Raw genomic sequence first — 15,148 nt, forward strand, 5'->3', positions numbered from 1 at the left:
TAAGTTTAGACAAGATAGAAACAGTACAAAGTAAGTATATGAATTCCTATGTCCATAAGAAAAATACTCTTGTGAGGATGGATTCATTTACTCTAAATAAAGTAAAAACTTTTCTGCTATAGTGGGTAGATGTAAACAAACAGAACACCAAAATTAAAGTTGCAAAATATCTATTCTTTATTATTCCTAGAGAGCAAGGCTTTAATAAAAATTTTTACTACATCTTAATGTTAGTTACACACTGTATATTGTCTAGAACTTGAAAGAATTTGTTATTGAGTTCTTTATACGATCACCTAGAAACTTTCGATTTTTAAGTGTATTAGCTTTAGTAATGAGAAATACGCATATTTCTGTAACAATTTCTACTTTTTTAACTCGACATAAACCATGTATGTAGTATGAAATTAACAAAATGCTATTTTTGTTGTTGTTTGCTTTGCTTTTTATGAAACTCTAACTTAGGTTGATTACAGATTGCATAATGGATCAATGTCTTAGACTTAAGAAAAAAGAACATTTTGTTTGCATTAATCTTATTGAAACATGCAGTAAATATATAAAATCAATTGCAGTCTAAAAGTGCTGTAAAAAATAACGCCTGTCAGTTAGCAAAAGTAGCTTCATGTTTTAAATAGTCTCACTTTCTTCTTACCAACTTTATTCAACATTGTTTGTTAGCTCTTCCCCTGGAATGTAATTATGCAGGATTCCAATGTTAAAACAGGTCAAGTAGTTAACATCAGGGAGCTCAAACTCCACCCACCACAACACCACCATGTGCTGCTGGCCAGCAGATGTTTCATTTTTTTTTTCTTTTTTCCCCTGACTTCATGTTTAATTTGTGTATGTTTCTCTCCTATTTTTAAAGAATATTCCCACAACAGATGGAAAAATTTGAAAATAAGTCTGTCTTGTGTACATGTTTAAATGATGCCTCCTATTGTGATATTTAATGCAGTAAAGAGAGCAGAGAACATACAGAATATTGGTTTAGGGGAAGGAAAAGAATTAATTTGTAAGTCCTCTTGTTACTGTGTGCAATTTAAAATTCTACAAAGACAATCTACTTCTTGCCAAAGATATATGAGGAAAAGTTTATATAATCCACAGCTTTCACTTATTATTTTATTACCAGACTCATTTGTCTCTTTTTCACTTGACATGATTCTCAAATTTTCATTCCTAACAGAAATTTAAATTTTTCTATTCACTGACCATTTTACTACATAAAAGGTACTTTTCATTCTCTTGATAATAATCCAAACTCAGTAATCAATGTCTAAAATACTTTAGACCCATTCAAAATATGTCATACATTTTTTAAATAATATAACCAGAATCACAGAAGGTATAGAACTCCCTTGATCAGAAAAACATATCTCATCCAATTTAGAGAAAAAACAGCACGGGCTATGCCTTGGGTTGGATAACTTCTCCTCCAACGTTCATGTCAATCTGCAACATCAGAATGTGGCCTTACTCGGAAACAGGGTCTTTGAAGATGTCATTACTTAAGATGAGGTCACATGGATTGGAGTGGGCTCTACCCCAAAATCTGGTGTATTTGTAGGACGAGTAAACTGAGACACAGAGATAGTCATACAGGGAGAATGCCATGTGAAGATGGAAGTAGAGCTGGTAATGTCATGTCTAGGATTGCTGGCAACCACCAGAAGCTAACTATAGACAAGGAAGAATCCCCGCCTCCCACCCCCAACACACACACACACACACACACACACACACAAAACCATCAGGGAGCACGGGCCTGCTGATACTTGATTTCAGACGTCTAGTCTCCAAAACTGGGAGGGAAGAAATGTCTATCGTTTTAAGCCACCGAGTTTATGGTATATCATTATGGCAGCCTAAAACCAATACTGATTTTGGTACCCAGAAGTGAGGTGCTACTGCAACAAATACCTAAAAATGTGGAAGTGAATTCGAAATTGGGTGATAGGAATAAGCCGGAAGAGTTTTGAGATGCATGATTTAAAAAAGCCGAGACTGCCTTGAGGAGACTATTGGAAGATATGTGAATATTCAAGGTAATTCTGCTGAGATCTCAGAAAGATCGAGAGCTGAAGAGAAAGCTTCTGTCATTTTAGAGAATGCATACATGTCTATAGCATTATGAACAAAATGTAGGTAGAAATGTGAACATTAAAAGTGCTTCTCATGAGGTCTCAAGTGGAAATGTTAATGGACACTGGAAGGCACTCCTTGTTATAAAGTAGCAGGAAACTTGGCCACATTGTTGGTGGAAAGAACTTCTCAGCGATGAGCTTGGGTACTTAGATAAAAAGACTTCCAAGCAGAGAGACAGGTGTGGCCTGGTTTCGCTTCCCTGGTTACAGTAAAATGCGAGAGGAAAGAGATTCATTGAGGAAGGAACTTTTAAAAAAAGGAACCAGCACCACTTGATTGGGAAAAATTTCTTCCTGTCTGATAAGCATGCTCTGACAAGGAACAAGGGTGTGGCCAGACAGTCATTTGCTATAGAGATTAGATATGTGATTTAGGGATCTGATCAACCATCCAAAGAGGTCAGGATTAGAGATGGGGTACACATTTCTGTGGACGCATCCTCAGCATCCACAGAAGATGAAATTATTGAGAATCTCACAGTAGCAGAAACACTGCTGATAGACTGAAAGGAACAAAGATGGGGTACAGATAAAGGGACCAGGAAGGAAAGGTGACTGCCTCAGCAGGTCAAGTGGGCTTAAAGAATAGAGCATTATGGTACAGATAATTACTCTCAGACTTGACAACTGATGGCATGTACCCTGCTGCATTGCTAGCCTCCTCTAGACTAGTAAGCTCTTTATTCTTTCAATTTTCTCCCTTTCAGAATGAGAATATCTATCCCAAATGCTCCACCATTGCATTTTGGAAGCAGGAAACTTGTTTTCTAATTTGATAGGTCTGTGGAAGGAGAATGATATTGCCCCAAGCATGGAACATACCCAGAGTTTTACCCAGCCCCGAGTTAGGTACTGAAATTTGAGATTTTTTGAATTAATATTTGATTAATTCAAATAATAGACAAGATTTGGGTCTTAGGGTTCATGCTGGAAAGGATTAAGACATTTAGATGGTTTCGGAGGGGAGTGAATGGATTTTATAAACAGGGTGGACATGAAGTTGGGGGTCCAGAGAGTAGAATGGGTTGAATAGTGCCCCTCAAAATTTATGTCCACCTAGAAAATTAGAATGTGATTTATTTGGAAATGGGGACTTTGCAGATATAATTACTTGAGATGAAGTCACTTAATATTAGGAGGAACGCTAATTCAGTGACTGATGTCCTTACAAGAGAGAAAATAATTGACACAGAGACAGTTACCCAAGGAGAATGCCATATGACCACGAAGGCTGAGATGGGAGTGATGTGTCTAGGATGATCAGCGACGACCAGCAGCTAGGCAGAAGCAAGAAAAGATACTTTTCCTAGAGCTGGGAGAGAGCATGGCCTTGCTAATACCTTGCATTTGGACGTCTAGCCTCCAGAACTGTGAGATAATAAACTCTTGTTGTTTTAAGCCACCCAGTTAGCAGTATTTTGTTACAGCTTCCCTAGGAATCTAATAGAGACTGTCAAAATACCCAGATAGCATAACATTACTGCTATGAATGGTAATGGGGCAAATTAAAAAGTAGATTTCAGAGAAATTAAAACAAGATTGATATGACTAAATCAAAATGTCTTCTATATAATGATTCATAAGTAAACTAAATTTGGCATAAGACGTAAGTACATATGCCAGTAAAATTGATGCTGCTGAGTATAAGATTCAACTGAAATCAGGAAAAATGTGTGTGTGTGAGAGATATTCTTCCAAATCTTACCAAATAGTTAGAGATAGAATACTTTCCTTAAATACTTGCAAATTAATAGCTCTTTGTGCTTATTTTTAAAAATTGTTGACTTCTTTTCACACACACATTAATTATATTTTTAGTAATTTTGCTTAAAATTCCCATATATACTACTGGGTTATAGAGCAAAATGTATGACTGCAAGTATGTGCACACATGTACATGAGTATCTGCTCTAACAATATAATAGTCTTTTGTAAGGAGAAAGCATTTCTTCATATTTGTAAGTATGGCTTCAAATACATGCATGTTTTTAGTCAAAAACTTATTACTGATAGTATGGGTAGATGATTCAAATCCACAGATACTCGTATTATCTCAAGGCATATATTAATACATTTTTCTACTTTGGGGGAGAATGAATGCATGAACATTAAAATATTCAATTTTTATACATTTATTGGAAGACATTTGACTACATTTTATATTCAAATGAGAAAAAGATAAGGCAAAAATATATTTTCCTTATGAAATCTGACACTAAATTTCACCAAAGTATACTGTAGATTAGCAATAGTTATATTCATTGTTACCAAGGGAATTTTTCTTAAGTTAATTTAGCGTACACACAGGCACACACCCACACTCACATATATACAACACTGTATTTCTTTAGGGTTTTATGTCCCCATATATTAATATCAAATCATCTTTTTTTTTTTTTTCTGTAAGACACTTGTCTCAGCCCATGTGGGAAGCTATAACAAACTACCATAGAGTGTGCGCTTATAAACAACAGAAATTTATTTCTCACATTGCTGGAGGATGAGAAGAAGTCCAATCAAGGCACAGTGTCTGGAGTGGATCCACTTCGTGGTTCATGGATGCCTGTCTTCTCCCTGTGTCCTCACACGGTGCAAGGAAGCTGCTTTTATAGGGGCACTAACCCAATTCATGAGGGCTCCACTCTCATGATGTAACCATATCAGAAAGGCCACCCCTCCTAAAACCATCACGTTAGGGATTATGTTTCAACGTACGAATTGTTTCAACATATAAACATTCAGTTTATAGCATCATTAACTTAATAAAGGAAAGTAAATGCTCATACGAATTGTTTCAACATATATGTTTCAACATATAAACATTAAGTTTATAGCATCATTAACTTAATAAAAGAAAGTAAATGCTGTGAGAGAGGAGAAGTCAAATAGCTCTAAAAAGAAATTGAGTCTAATTTCACAATTGGCCTGTTGTAGAACTATCTAAGAATGAAAAAAAAAGAATATATATATATATGTATGTATATATAACTATATATATGTATATATAGTTATATATACATATATACATATATAACTACATATACATATATAACTACATATATACATATATACATATATACATATATACGTTATTGATTATTCATGTGTCCTTTGCAAGTGGAAAGCCTAAGAATCAATCCATCCAAGTTGTATAACATCTCTCAAAATCATTGACTCTAACAGTGTAAAGATTAGTATCTTATACAAATGTAAGAAAATATCTCTTATTGTTTTGTTATATTGGTCACAGTAAAATCTTTCTGCCATGTTACTTCAGTTTCTTTAAATGAAAAATCAATGCATGCTTTATTGTAGCCTAGCAAATTACACCTGTCACTTTGTTTCAAATAATGCCTTCTAAGTACCATGTGTACATCCTAGGTTTCAGTGGGTTCTTGATAGGGATTTGAGTCACTGAGCCAGGCTTTACAATAAGGAATAGCTATTCGATTAATTTTTTCTTGATATGTAGTTCTCAATCATTATGCTGACCCAGAAAAATAATGCAAAGTGAGATCCTAAAACCTGATTTATATTATCAGAACTATAATCAAAGAGAAAAAAATATTCAATATACTTTGGGTTTTATACAAAATTTCTGCTGACTACTAGACTGCTTTAATGAGCAGATTTTGTAATCTGTAATGCTTACCAAAAAGTCATGGAAACATAATAAGCCATGTAATCATCATTATCCTTGACGATGGCTACAGAGAAGAGGGAAATCATTTAATCTATATTACTTTGATGTCAAAACAAAATGGCACACTGACAGGTACAGGCTGGGTTGTGATTAAATTTTGAAGATTACAAACGTATATAACTGAATTCTCATTCATTTTAGTCTGGAAATGAGAGGACAGGTATCAAAGAATATTAAAACATCCAACTAAGTCAGAAATAAATCTTATCTGAAAAATTTTCTTTGAATTTCCTTAACTCAACAACAGTAAGAGTAAAAAGAAAAAGATAACCCAATATTCTTTTTATGACAGAAAGCAAACATCAGTAGTGGTCTATGCAATCAAAAATACCAAGCTTATATATATTCTACAATTACAAATGAGTTATTTCTAAAAGTTCATTCATTTACTTTGGGAATTCAAAATGTATTTTATTACATAAAAGTCATAGTAAATAGATTCTTAGTTTAATTTATAAAAACCTGCTATATTCACAAGGTAGCTGACTATCATACTACGAATATTAACTCTGGATTTAATTTGAAGTCCTACCAACAGAGAACAATAAAACAGTGGAAGTGGAGGAGGAACCAAGTTAGATCCCTTCTTTCCATACTCGGAAGCGACCCTATGAAGACATATGAAATAAGAGTTTATTTTACTCCAATCTCCTTTGCTCTCCTTCCCTTATACAACTCTTTCTCCCATCCCTCAATTTATTAGACTTCCTTTATTTTCCCAATTGGAAAATATTATTTTGGTTTATTTACAAACCCCCATAAGTACATTATGCTCCCAGGTTACCTAAAGACTTGTCTTCTCTCAAGAAAACTTCCATTTATGCCAAGTTGTTCATATCTGATGTATGTCATGCATAGAGTCATGAAAGCGAGATGATTAAATTATATCCAAAGTCATGTGACTTAATAAACCCATAATTTTCTATAAACTTAGAGAAAAATAAGGACCGTTTATGAACTTTTTAATGGACTTCTTGGCCAAAGAATCCATGACTTTACAAAAATGAGAACGTTTACAGAACTAGTGAGCTGTCTCATTTATGAAATTTTGATAAAAGTAAACTGGTGCTATAAAAACACAATTAAGGCAGAACACACAAATGTGCCTGCGCACCTGCACACACACTTACAAAAAGACTTTTGCAAAGACACAGAAAGGCCAGTGTCACATGGGAGCCTGCCAGCATCCCTTGGTGTGCCTGCTTCTAATAGCCATTTCCCTTCCCCACTTTTTGAGGGCACAGTCAGCAGCAGGTGTTCAGAATGTGTCAAAGACAATGAGGAAGGGAGAGTGTTCTTCTGTGTATGTGGGTCATTTATGTCAGACACTGCCTATCTTATGACATACAGCTGCATATTATACTGTCCAGCCCTTTTAGTACCCGGAGAGCACAATAGAGGCGACGAGAGACCAGCTATACCATTCTTTGACTTTAGTTATCTGCTCTATTTGGGGTGTTGAAAATTTCAGTCTCTAAAGCTGGATTCTTACAAATATCAATGATGTTAGGCAGTTAGAATATTGGGGAAGGGCAGAGACTGAATTTGACAAACCACACAGCTGGATCTCAAGCCTCACTACATGTTCCGTGGGTCAAATTACTTAACTTCTATATTCATTCATTCACTTCTTTGTAAAATGAGAATATCCTCATAGAGCTGTTGTGGGGATTAAATGAGCACCACTCAGTGAATGCTACCGTTAGTTTATAATGCAAGGGCGGAAATGGGAGGTCGAGGAAGTACAACACAATGTGGACACAAACTCGGCTTAAATGAGGAGCCTCTTGCAAGTGAAAGCCATTCATTTTGGGACTCTGTTTTAGGATCATTGAGCAAAACACACAGTTATTGTTGTTGCTCTTATTTTTAATATGCTCAATGTAACATTTCCCTGAATTTAAGTGTATAATGAGTAACACATAATCTTTTGGGGGTGGTATTAATTTACAGTTTAGGTTAAAAGGTAATAAATATACTATTCTTTCTCTCATTTTTGTAATGAATGGAATCAGAATTCCAGAGTCATTGATGATCTATCTCTATGCTTCTCTAACAAGAAAGTGTGTTCAAAATACATAAAACCAAAAATAAACAAGACACACTTCTCTGAATGTGAAATAATTGAAAAATAATTTAAATCGTTACTTTTTTGTTAAAACAAATATTATTATGAAAGAGAAAGCAAACTTGAGAGTGTTTCAAAAGTATGCTTTAGTATCCTCTGCCTTCAGGAATTCTTTAGTAGAAACACCTGAGAAATATTAAGAAGGTACAGGCATGTGACCTGGGCCACATGCAAATCAGAAAGAGATCAGAGGTTAGAGCATATTCCCCATGTCTGCCATACTGGTTCTTCGCCATAACTTATGGAACAAAAACTGGGGAGATGGAAGAGAGAAAGTAATACTGTGAGCAGGTACTTTGATAAACTACAAAAAATGATACTAGCTTTTGTCTTTCTTTGACTTTTTGAGAAACTAAATTCGATTTTTAACAACTTTTTTTCACCAGATCTTAATACTGAAAGAGAATAACAAAAAGGTTTATTTTTAGTTTTGTCTTCTATTCATTTTTTACATATAGTCTATTGACATTCAAAGAAATGGTGACACAAAAAAGTATACCTTATTTAACTCTTAACTGAACAATGTGGAAAGAATCTTATTTTCATGATTGCTGGGCCTGAACTTTTCTTAGAGTTTAGTTCAGGTTTCCAAGTGTTTGATTGACTGACTGTTCACATACAGCATGGTAGTTACGCTAATAAATCTATTTTATATTTTTCTAAAGATATTTGGACAATATCTACATAACACCACACAAAAGAAAGCAAATATTCAATTAGATATTCAGGAAAGCATATATTCAGTTCATCTCTTAAATCAAGTATATTCACCTGAGCTTCTTTCCTTGCAATTATTATTTATACACATAAACAATCTTTGTGTAGTTCGAACCTCAAAGGAGATATAATTATATGTCATAATTTATATTTTAGGGATGAAAGAAAGTTTAAAGATCATGCAATAAAATGTCTTTATTTTCTAGGTAAGAAAATTGAGCTTCGGAATAGTGGTAAAACAAAAATTATTCTCCCAATGCAGACACAGTTCTTTTCTCACACTACATGTATCTGTATACTTCTCTCCTCATGTTGTTTTGTTGAAGTCACCCATAATAGGATGATCACAGAATGTATTGTCCAAACAAGGGTATTTCTGAAAGTTATAGGGGCAGCTATTAACAATTATGCCTGGAAACAAATGTAGACAGAGATTTTTATGAGTAAACCATGACATGTGATAATCTATGCCAAAAGTAAAGAAAGACCAAGTTTAGCACCCTTTGATTTGTTCTGAAAGTGTGTTAAAAAATAAAACAAATAAAAATTTCATTTGGGACCAATAATCTTTATAACATATTTTTTAGAAAATAGTATAAATTTTTATCTCTCAAAATTGAAAAAGAATTGTACAAAGATGTTTCAACTATGTACACAGAAAACGCAGTAAAAAAATCTTTACTGCTTTTGTGTAAAACAGGCACTATAAATAAACAGGCACTATAGAAGAATGTAAAGGAATTCTATATAAAATATTAAGCTAATCAAAAGCCTTTAAACCAAATTAAGAGTTATAAAAATTCATAATAAAAACATGCTTTGTAAAAATCTAATAGACAAAGCAGCTAGTAAAGAATAAGACAGAAAAAAAAAAAAAGAATAAAAGGGCATTAGATCCAAAATGAAAATACAAGTATGAAAAGAGACAGTGTGAATTAATCAAACAAAACTGTTGAGAGAAATATAATGTGCAAATTTAATGAAGGGATTCTGGTGGTGCGCACGAGTAATCAAAGAATGACAGATCAATAATTAAAATTAGGTAGATAGCTGAGAAAATAGTTTCTTAAAAATTCAAGAAATTAATAGAAAGGAATTTTCACCTTTTTTTAATTTGGGAAAGAATAAAACAGAAATATAAATTATTCCTCACATACACATACACTTTAAAAACAGAAACCAATGAAACATAACTAAATATAGACTTTCTAAAACCTCTTTTGACACATCAATGCCTACAGGAGAATGCACACGTTATAATCATACAAGCCGGAACCATTCAGATTTACCATGACTTGTAATTATCTAGGACACTAAAAGATCCCGGCAAAAGTTAATCTAATAAATCTGCCATTATCTCTGATACTTCAAATCTGTGCCTTGAGCTAAACAGTTGTCAAAACGGAGCTCTGTGCACATAGAACTGCATAAGAGTGGGGGCAAAAATAACTGCCAATGCTTTTCTGATTTTTTTCCTTTCAATTTTTTGATGTAAAATGGTTAGCTAGTATTTTATTCCGATTTTCCACAAGAGGCCAAAGATCACTTTATTTATGTAGTTTTCTCATAAATACATGCTACATAGCATGAAGGCGACACCTCATTTGAGTTCTCTTAGCTCTGAAAGTTGGCTTTGGCTGTATTCACATGCATTCTACAAGGCAACGTCTCCGATTATTATATTTCTACGACCTGAATGACAGCTGATCAGCTTCAGAATAAGAGACAGTATGTTAGAATATTTTTAGAGGGGTCACATATTCAGTGTTTTCTGTAAAACAGGTAACTCCATTTTACCAGATAATGCTCAAAATTGAAATAGTGAAAAACACAACATGCTGCTATTTGGCATTTTCTGTCACATGAGCAGGAATAGTTGCCTGAGTTTTGTTATCAGCTTCCGTTTCTCAGGAAAACTTTAAGAAAGCAGTACAATCTTTATAAACTACTAACAACCAATATTTGAACCATAATTTTACTTCAGAACTATGACTCTATGCATCTATATGCTCTGCAGCCTCAATTTCTCTATCGGGTCAACAAGAGAAGGCTCTTCTCCTGAATATCTCCCTGTAGTGGTACTTAAAATAATCATATAAATGAAGGATCTTTATATATATATATATAGACTTTCTAAAACCTTTATATAAATATAGACTTTCTAAAACCTCTTTTGACACATCAATGCCTACAGGAGAATGCACACGTTATAATCATACAAGCCGGAACCATTCAGATTTACCATGACTTGTAATTATCTAGGACACTAAAAGATCCCGGCAAAAGTTAATCTAATAAATCTGCAAATTTTATTGCAAATGAAAACCCTTTCCTCATTCCACATGTATCCCTCTCTATATTCTTTCTATATTTATATATAGAAATATAATCGATTTAATCAATTCGGAACATTTTATAGGTCTGCGATACTGCAAAATACATCGGGTCTAAGTAGAAATCTTACTTGATGAAATTTCTTTGTACATTGTTACAGCCAAATATACATTTTACAGCTTTATCAAGGTTATGGGTGTTCACAATCACTAATTCAGACACTTCATTGCTATGACTTCATTAACCATCGAAGACACTCAAGAGTATCTGGGATACTAAGGTTTATTTTAATATATTAGAAAGGACAATACAAACCCAAAGTAGAATTATGATCTATTTGATTTCACATAATAAATATAATTTAAATTTATTTAATGTAAAGTACATCATACTTGGAGTTTGGTTCTGTTTTGTTTCTGTCTTCCTTTCCAAGTTTCTTTGTAGCCTTAAAAAAATCACTTGTTTTGAGCTGTAGGATGAGGATGCTAAACATACAGACTCTTTATATCATTTTATATCATTAATAGTATTCTCTAGTCTTAAAAAAACACACACCCAACATTTTAGAATGTTTGACTTTTGACTCTTTATACAGAGTATATAAAGACAGTCATTGTTATCCAAGCAGTGTGATTTGGTAACAGGTAAAAATGTGGCATAATATAACCTAAATAGATGATAACATGGTAATGAAGAAATTCATTTTGGGTATAAGAGACAGTTGCTTTCTTCACATCATTTTCCCTATTTTGCTTATTTAGCAAAATCTCTATATTCTTTTTTTTTTTTTCCTATTAGTTGTATATAGTAGATGTGACACATATTAACATAAACTAAAAGGATGGCTTAAAAATACTAATATCTTCAGGAATAAAGAAAGTCATTATGCAGAAATGTGCTAAATTGCTGGTCTATAACATGGCTAATATGCATAAAAACCATTTTACTTTATGAATAAATAAGAACTATTTTGTATTGACACAAAGGACGAAAAAGAGTAAAAAACCAGCCGAATTCATGAGGTTTTCACTTAATGAAAACAAGCATATGCACCTCAATGGAGAGAGGGGCATTTGAAAATTTAACCAGATGTGAAAATGAATAGAGGACAGTCTCTATAAAAGATAGACCCCTACCATAAAAAAGCAAGTGATGTCTCTGAAAAAGTAAAGTTTTAATAATAAATAAATAAATAAATAAAGGATAAGACAAACCAAAAAAAACGATACATGATTTTTCACTTGATGCAAGTATTTCCTAATGATTTCTTCAAGTCTACTTCAAAAATTCCAAAAATTTAAGAATTATTTAAAACAAATCAAGCGGGCAATTATCAGTTTGTTGAGAGTGTCAATCAACAGTAGATGTGGGAGGAATTTATGTAGATGAAAGTACTGCCAACCTTTATATTTGACTCCTTTCTTCTACTAACATAGATAAAAATTTCAGCAGTTTTACTGCCATTTAAAAGAAAAAATGATTTTTTTTCCTCATTGTGAATTCCATTTTATAATTCTTTTCTAATATCTATTGTTAATATTCAAAAGGTGTAAGATCTTATATCTTGCTTAAAAAGAAAGAATCATTAACTTCTTCTATCCAGTGTAAATGTTTTTAATCTCACTATTAATGCTTTGAAATATGTAATATATTTTGCTGGATGTAGTTTAAGATAGAGTGCAAAGAATTAATTCTAAAACATTTTTTAAAAGTCAAATTATTTTCTTCATTTTTTTGTTAATGAAAAAGTATACATCTGTTTTTTCCTTTGTTAAAATAATCTATGTGAAGTAACACTGACATTTTCTACTGATAGTCTATTTTAATAGGTTTCTCTATTCATTTAATGTGATTTTCTTTCTTAAAATGTTAGGTCTAAATACGATTAGTAATATAAAATTATAAATCAGCTTTTTTGAAGATTTATAAAATAAAAAAAAATTTGTCTAAAACTGAAGGTTTAAATAATTTTATATCATCTGAAGTTTTATTTTTGTATTTTAGAATCAAGATCGTATTTTTATAAAATGCCGTCTGTTGAAAGTTAAAACTTACTGGTTTTGAAAATCAAAGTAATAATTAAATATAAATATAAACATCAACCATCTATTCCTATTTCTTGTTCAGAACCACTGTTATAATAATATCACCTATGTGATATTATTATACACACTTAGTTCATATATATTAATACACTTGAACTTCATCCCTAAAGAAAATGGGACTTACGTGAAAATTGTTATCAGTTTTGAGTTTCAAGAGGATCCTAAAATTCAGAGTTACAGGGACAAGTGGCAAAAATAAATCAGAACCCGGGTTTCTGCTTCATTGTCTACTTCTACACGAAACAAGTTACCTTAAGCAGACTTGAAGTGCAAGTATAATTGCTAACTCATAATTTATTTTTCAGTAATATTGGAATATCTAAATTACAAAGATTTTTTTTTTTAATATGTGAGGACAGTAATGATATATATAAAGAGCTGGGTACAAAGTAGAGATGTGGTAAATTGCAGATAAGTATTCAACACTTTGGTCCATGATCCTTAAATTTGGCCCAATTTTCCTATCCAAAATTAACTTTACTTCAGGAAAGCTTAGGTTATGGGGGGAAAAGATGATCAGCAAACTATGACTTAAAAAAGGGGCAATTTTCATTGAAATAACTGAGTAAATACAATTTCCCCTGAAGACATAATTTACTTTTATAAATTACCTTTTCCTTTCCTTCCCCTCCTTTCCTATTTCCTCCTTCCTTCCTTCCTTCCTTCCTTCCTTCCTTCCTTCCTTCCTTCTTAATTTGTTTTTATTTTATCTTGTATGTTTTTATATGAAAGCCCTGTTTCTGGTAGCATCTCAAAAACAAGGAGTTAAGCTATAATTGCTAAACAAAAGATGATTATTTACAAGCAAACTAAACAGGACTATGTCCCTCCTTTTTGAGATTTACTTATTTTTTTGAGATGTAAATTATCAACATACTTGGAGCCATTGTTTTAAACCAGATATTTTACGATAGAGAAAAGATAATTTTCCCTTCTTCTCCATACACCTGATTTTAGTTTATTTGAAAAGAAAAAAAAAAGTCAATTTCATTTCTTGCAGGCAGTGTAAAACTTTCCTTAATATTATATTCAATTGGACAATGAGACTTTTACTCACTGAACAAAAGCGTGTCCTACTTAGCAGGTATAGTGAGTAGCAATCAAGTGGTTAATAAAATAGAAAACACTAAAGTCTATATAGCACAAAAGGCCAATATCTTTCTACTCCTCATCAGGGAATTATAGAAACATCCTGACCCAGCTCTGCGGACACACAGGAGTTGCCATCCTGATTCGGAACCTTGATTAATATACTCTAGAATGATACATCTGGCAATGGCCTACATAGGCTCTCTCTGAGGACTGGGGAAAAAATAGACTCTATTAAAATGGAACAATTATACCACCATATAGTGTAACTGTTTTTCAGCTTTCAGAAAAACAAAACAAAATGAAAGTTAAATTTTAAAAAATAATTAATGCTGATCTCAAGAGAAGAGATTTCACTTCAGGAAAGTGTAAAAAAAAAAAAAAAAGATAAAATTTACCTTTATATAGTTTCCCTTAGAGACTGAAACTAGTATTGTGTGTTTATTCAATAATAAATTAATTCACAAACTTCATTTTGAAGGTTAAAACTTCTAACTCCTGAATTAGCTAATGCGTCATACATTTTACCTAATACTGTACACGCAATTTTCACAGGAAAATCCCTGCATGTAAGAAGACCAAACGCAAGGATAGGCCTTTAGTCTCACCAGAATCTTTTCATATTTCTTATTGGATTTTAGCAATTGCTCCAGATAGTAAGTATGAAAGGCATTGCTGACATAATGTTATAGATAAGGTAGCTATTATGATGTAGCTGTTACACAGTGTTCCTCAAACCACTGCAGAGATAACCCTTCTCTATCAGGCAATTTAGCAACAAACACCTTTGACTGAGAAAACATAGCATAAGCCACATATGCAAGCTGGTTTACCTAATGCTAGCTCTCACATCTTAATAACTAAATCAATATTCAACTCTTGCCACATCAAGGTAGGACTTTCACACTGCATCTGACTTAAT

At 32.8% G+C, this 15,148-nt stretch overlaps 1 protein-coding gene across 1 annotated transcript in view; it reads right to left on the reverse strand.

The window, feature by feature from the left end:
- The window catches only part of PCDH17 (protocadherin 17), a 92,226-nt gene that overhangs the window by 19,825 nt on the left and 57,253 nt on the right, over nt 1-15,148 (reverse strand). The window contains exon 5 of the mRNA XM_006914940.3: nt 5,910-5,932. Within this exon, the coding sequence (XP_006915002.1) occupies nt 5,910-5,932 (23 nt within the window). The remainder of the gene's footprint in view (nt 1-5,909; nt 5,933-15,148) is intronic.

This window comes from Pteropus alecto, unplaced genomic scaffold (assembly GCF_000325575.1).
Source record: "Pteropus alecto unplaced genomic scaffold, ASM32557v1 scaffold35, whole genome shotgun sequence".
Lineage (NCBI taxonomy): Eukaryota > Metazoa > Chordata > Mammalia > Chiroptera > Pteropodidae > Pteropus > Pteropus alecto.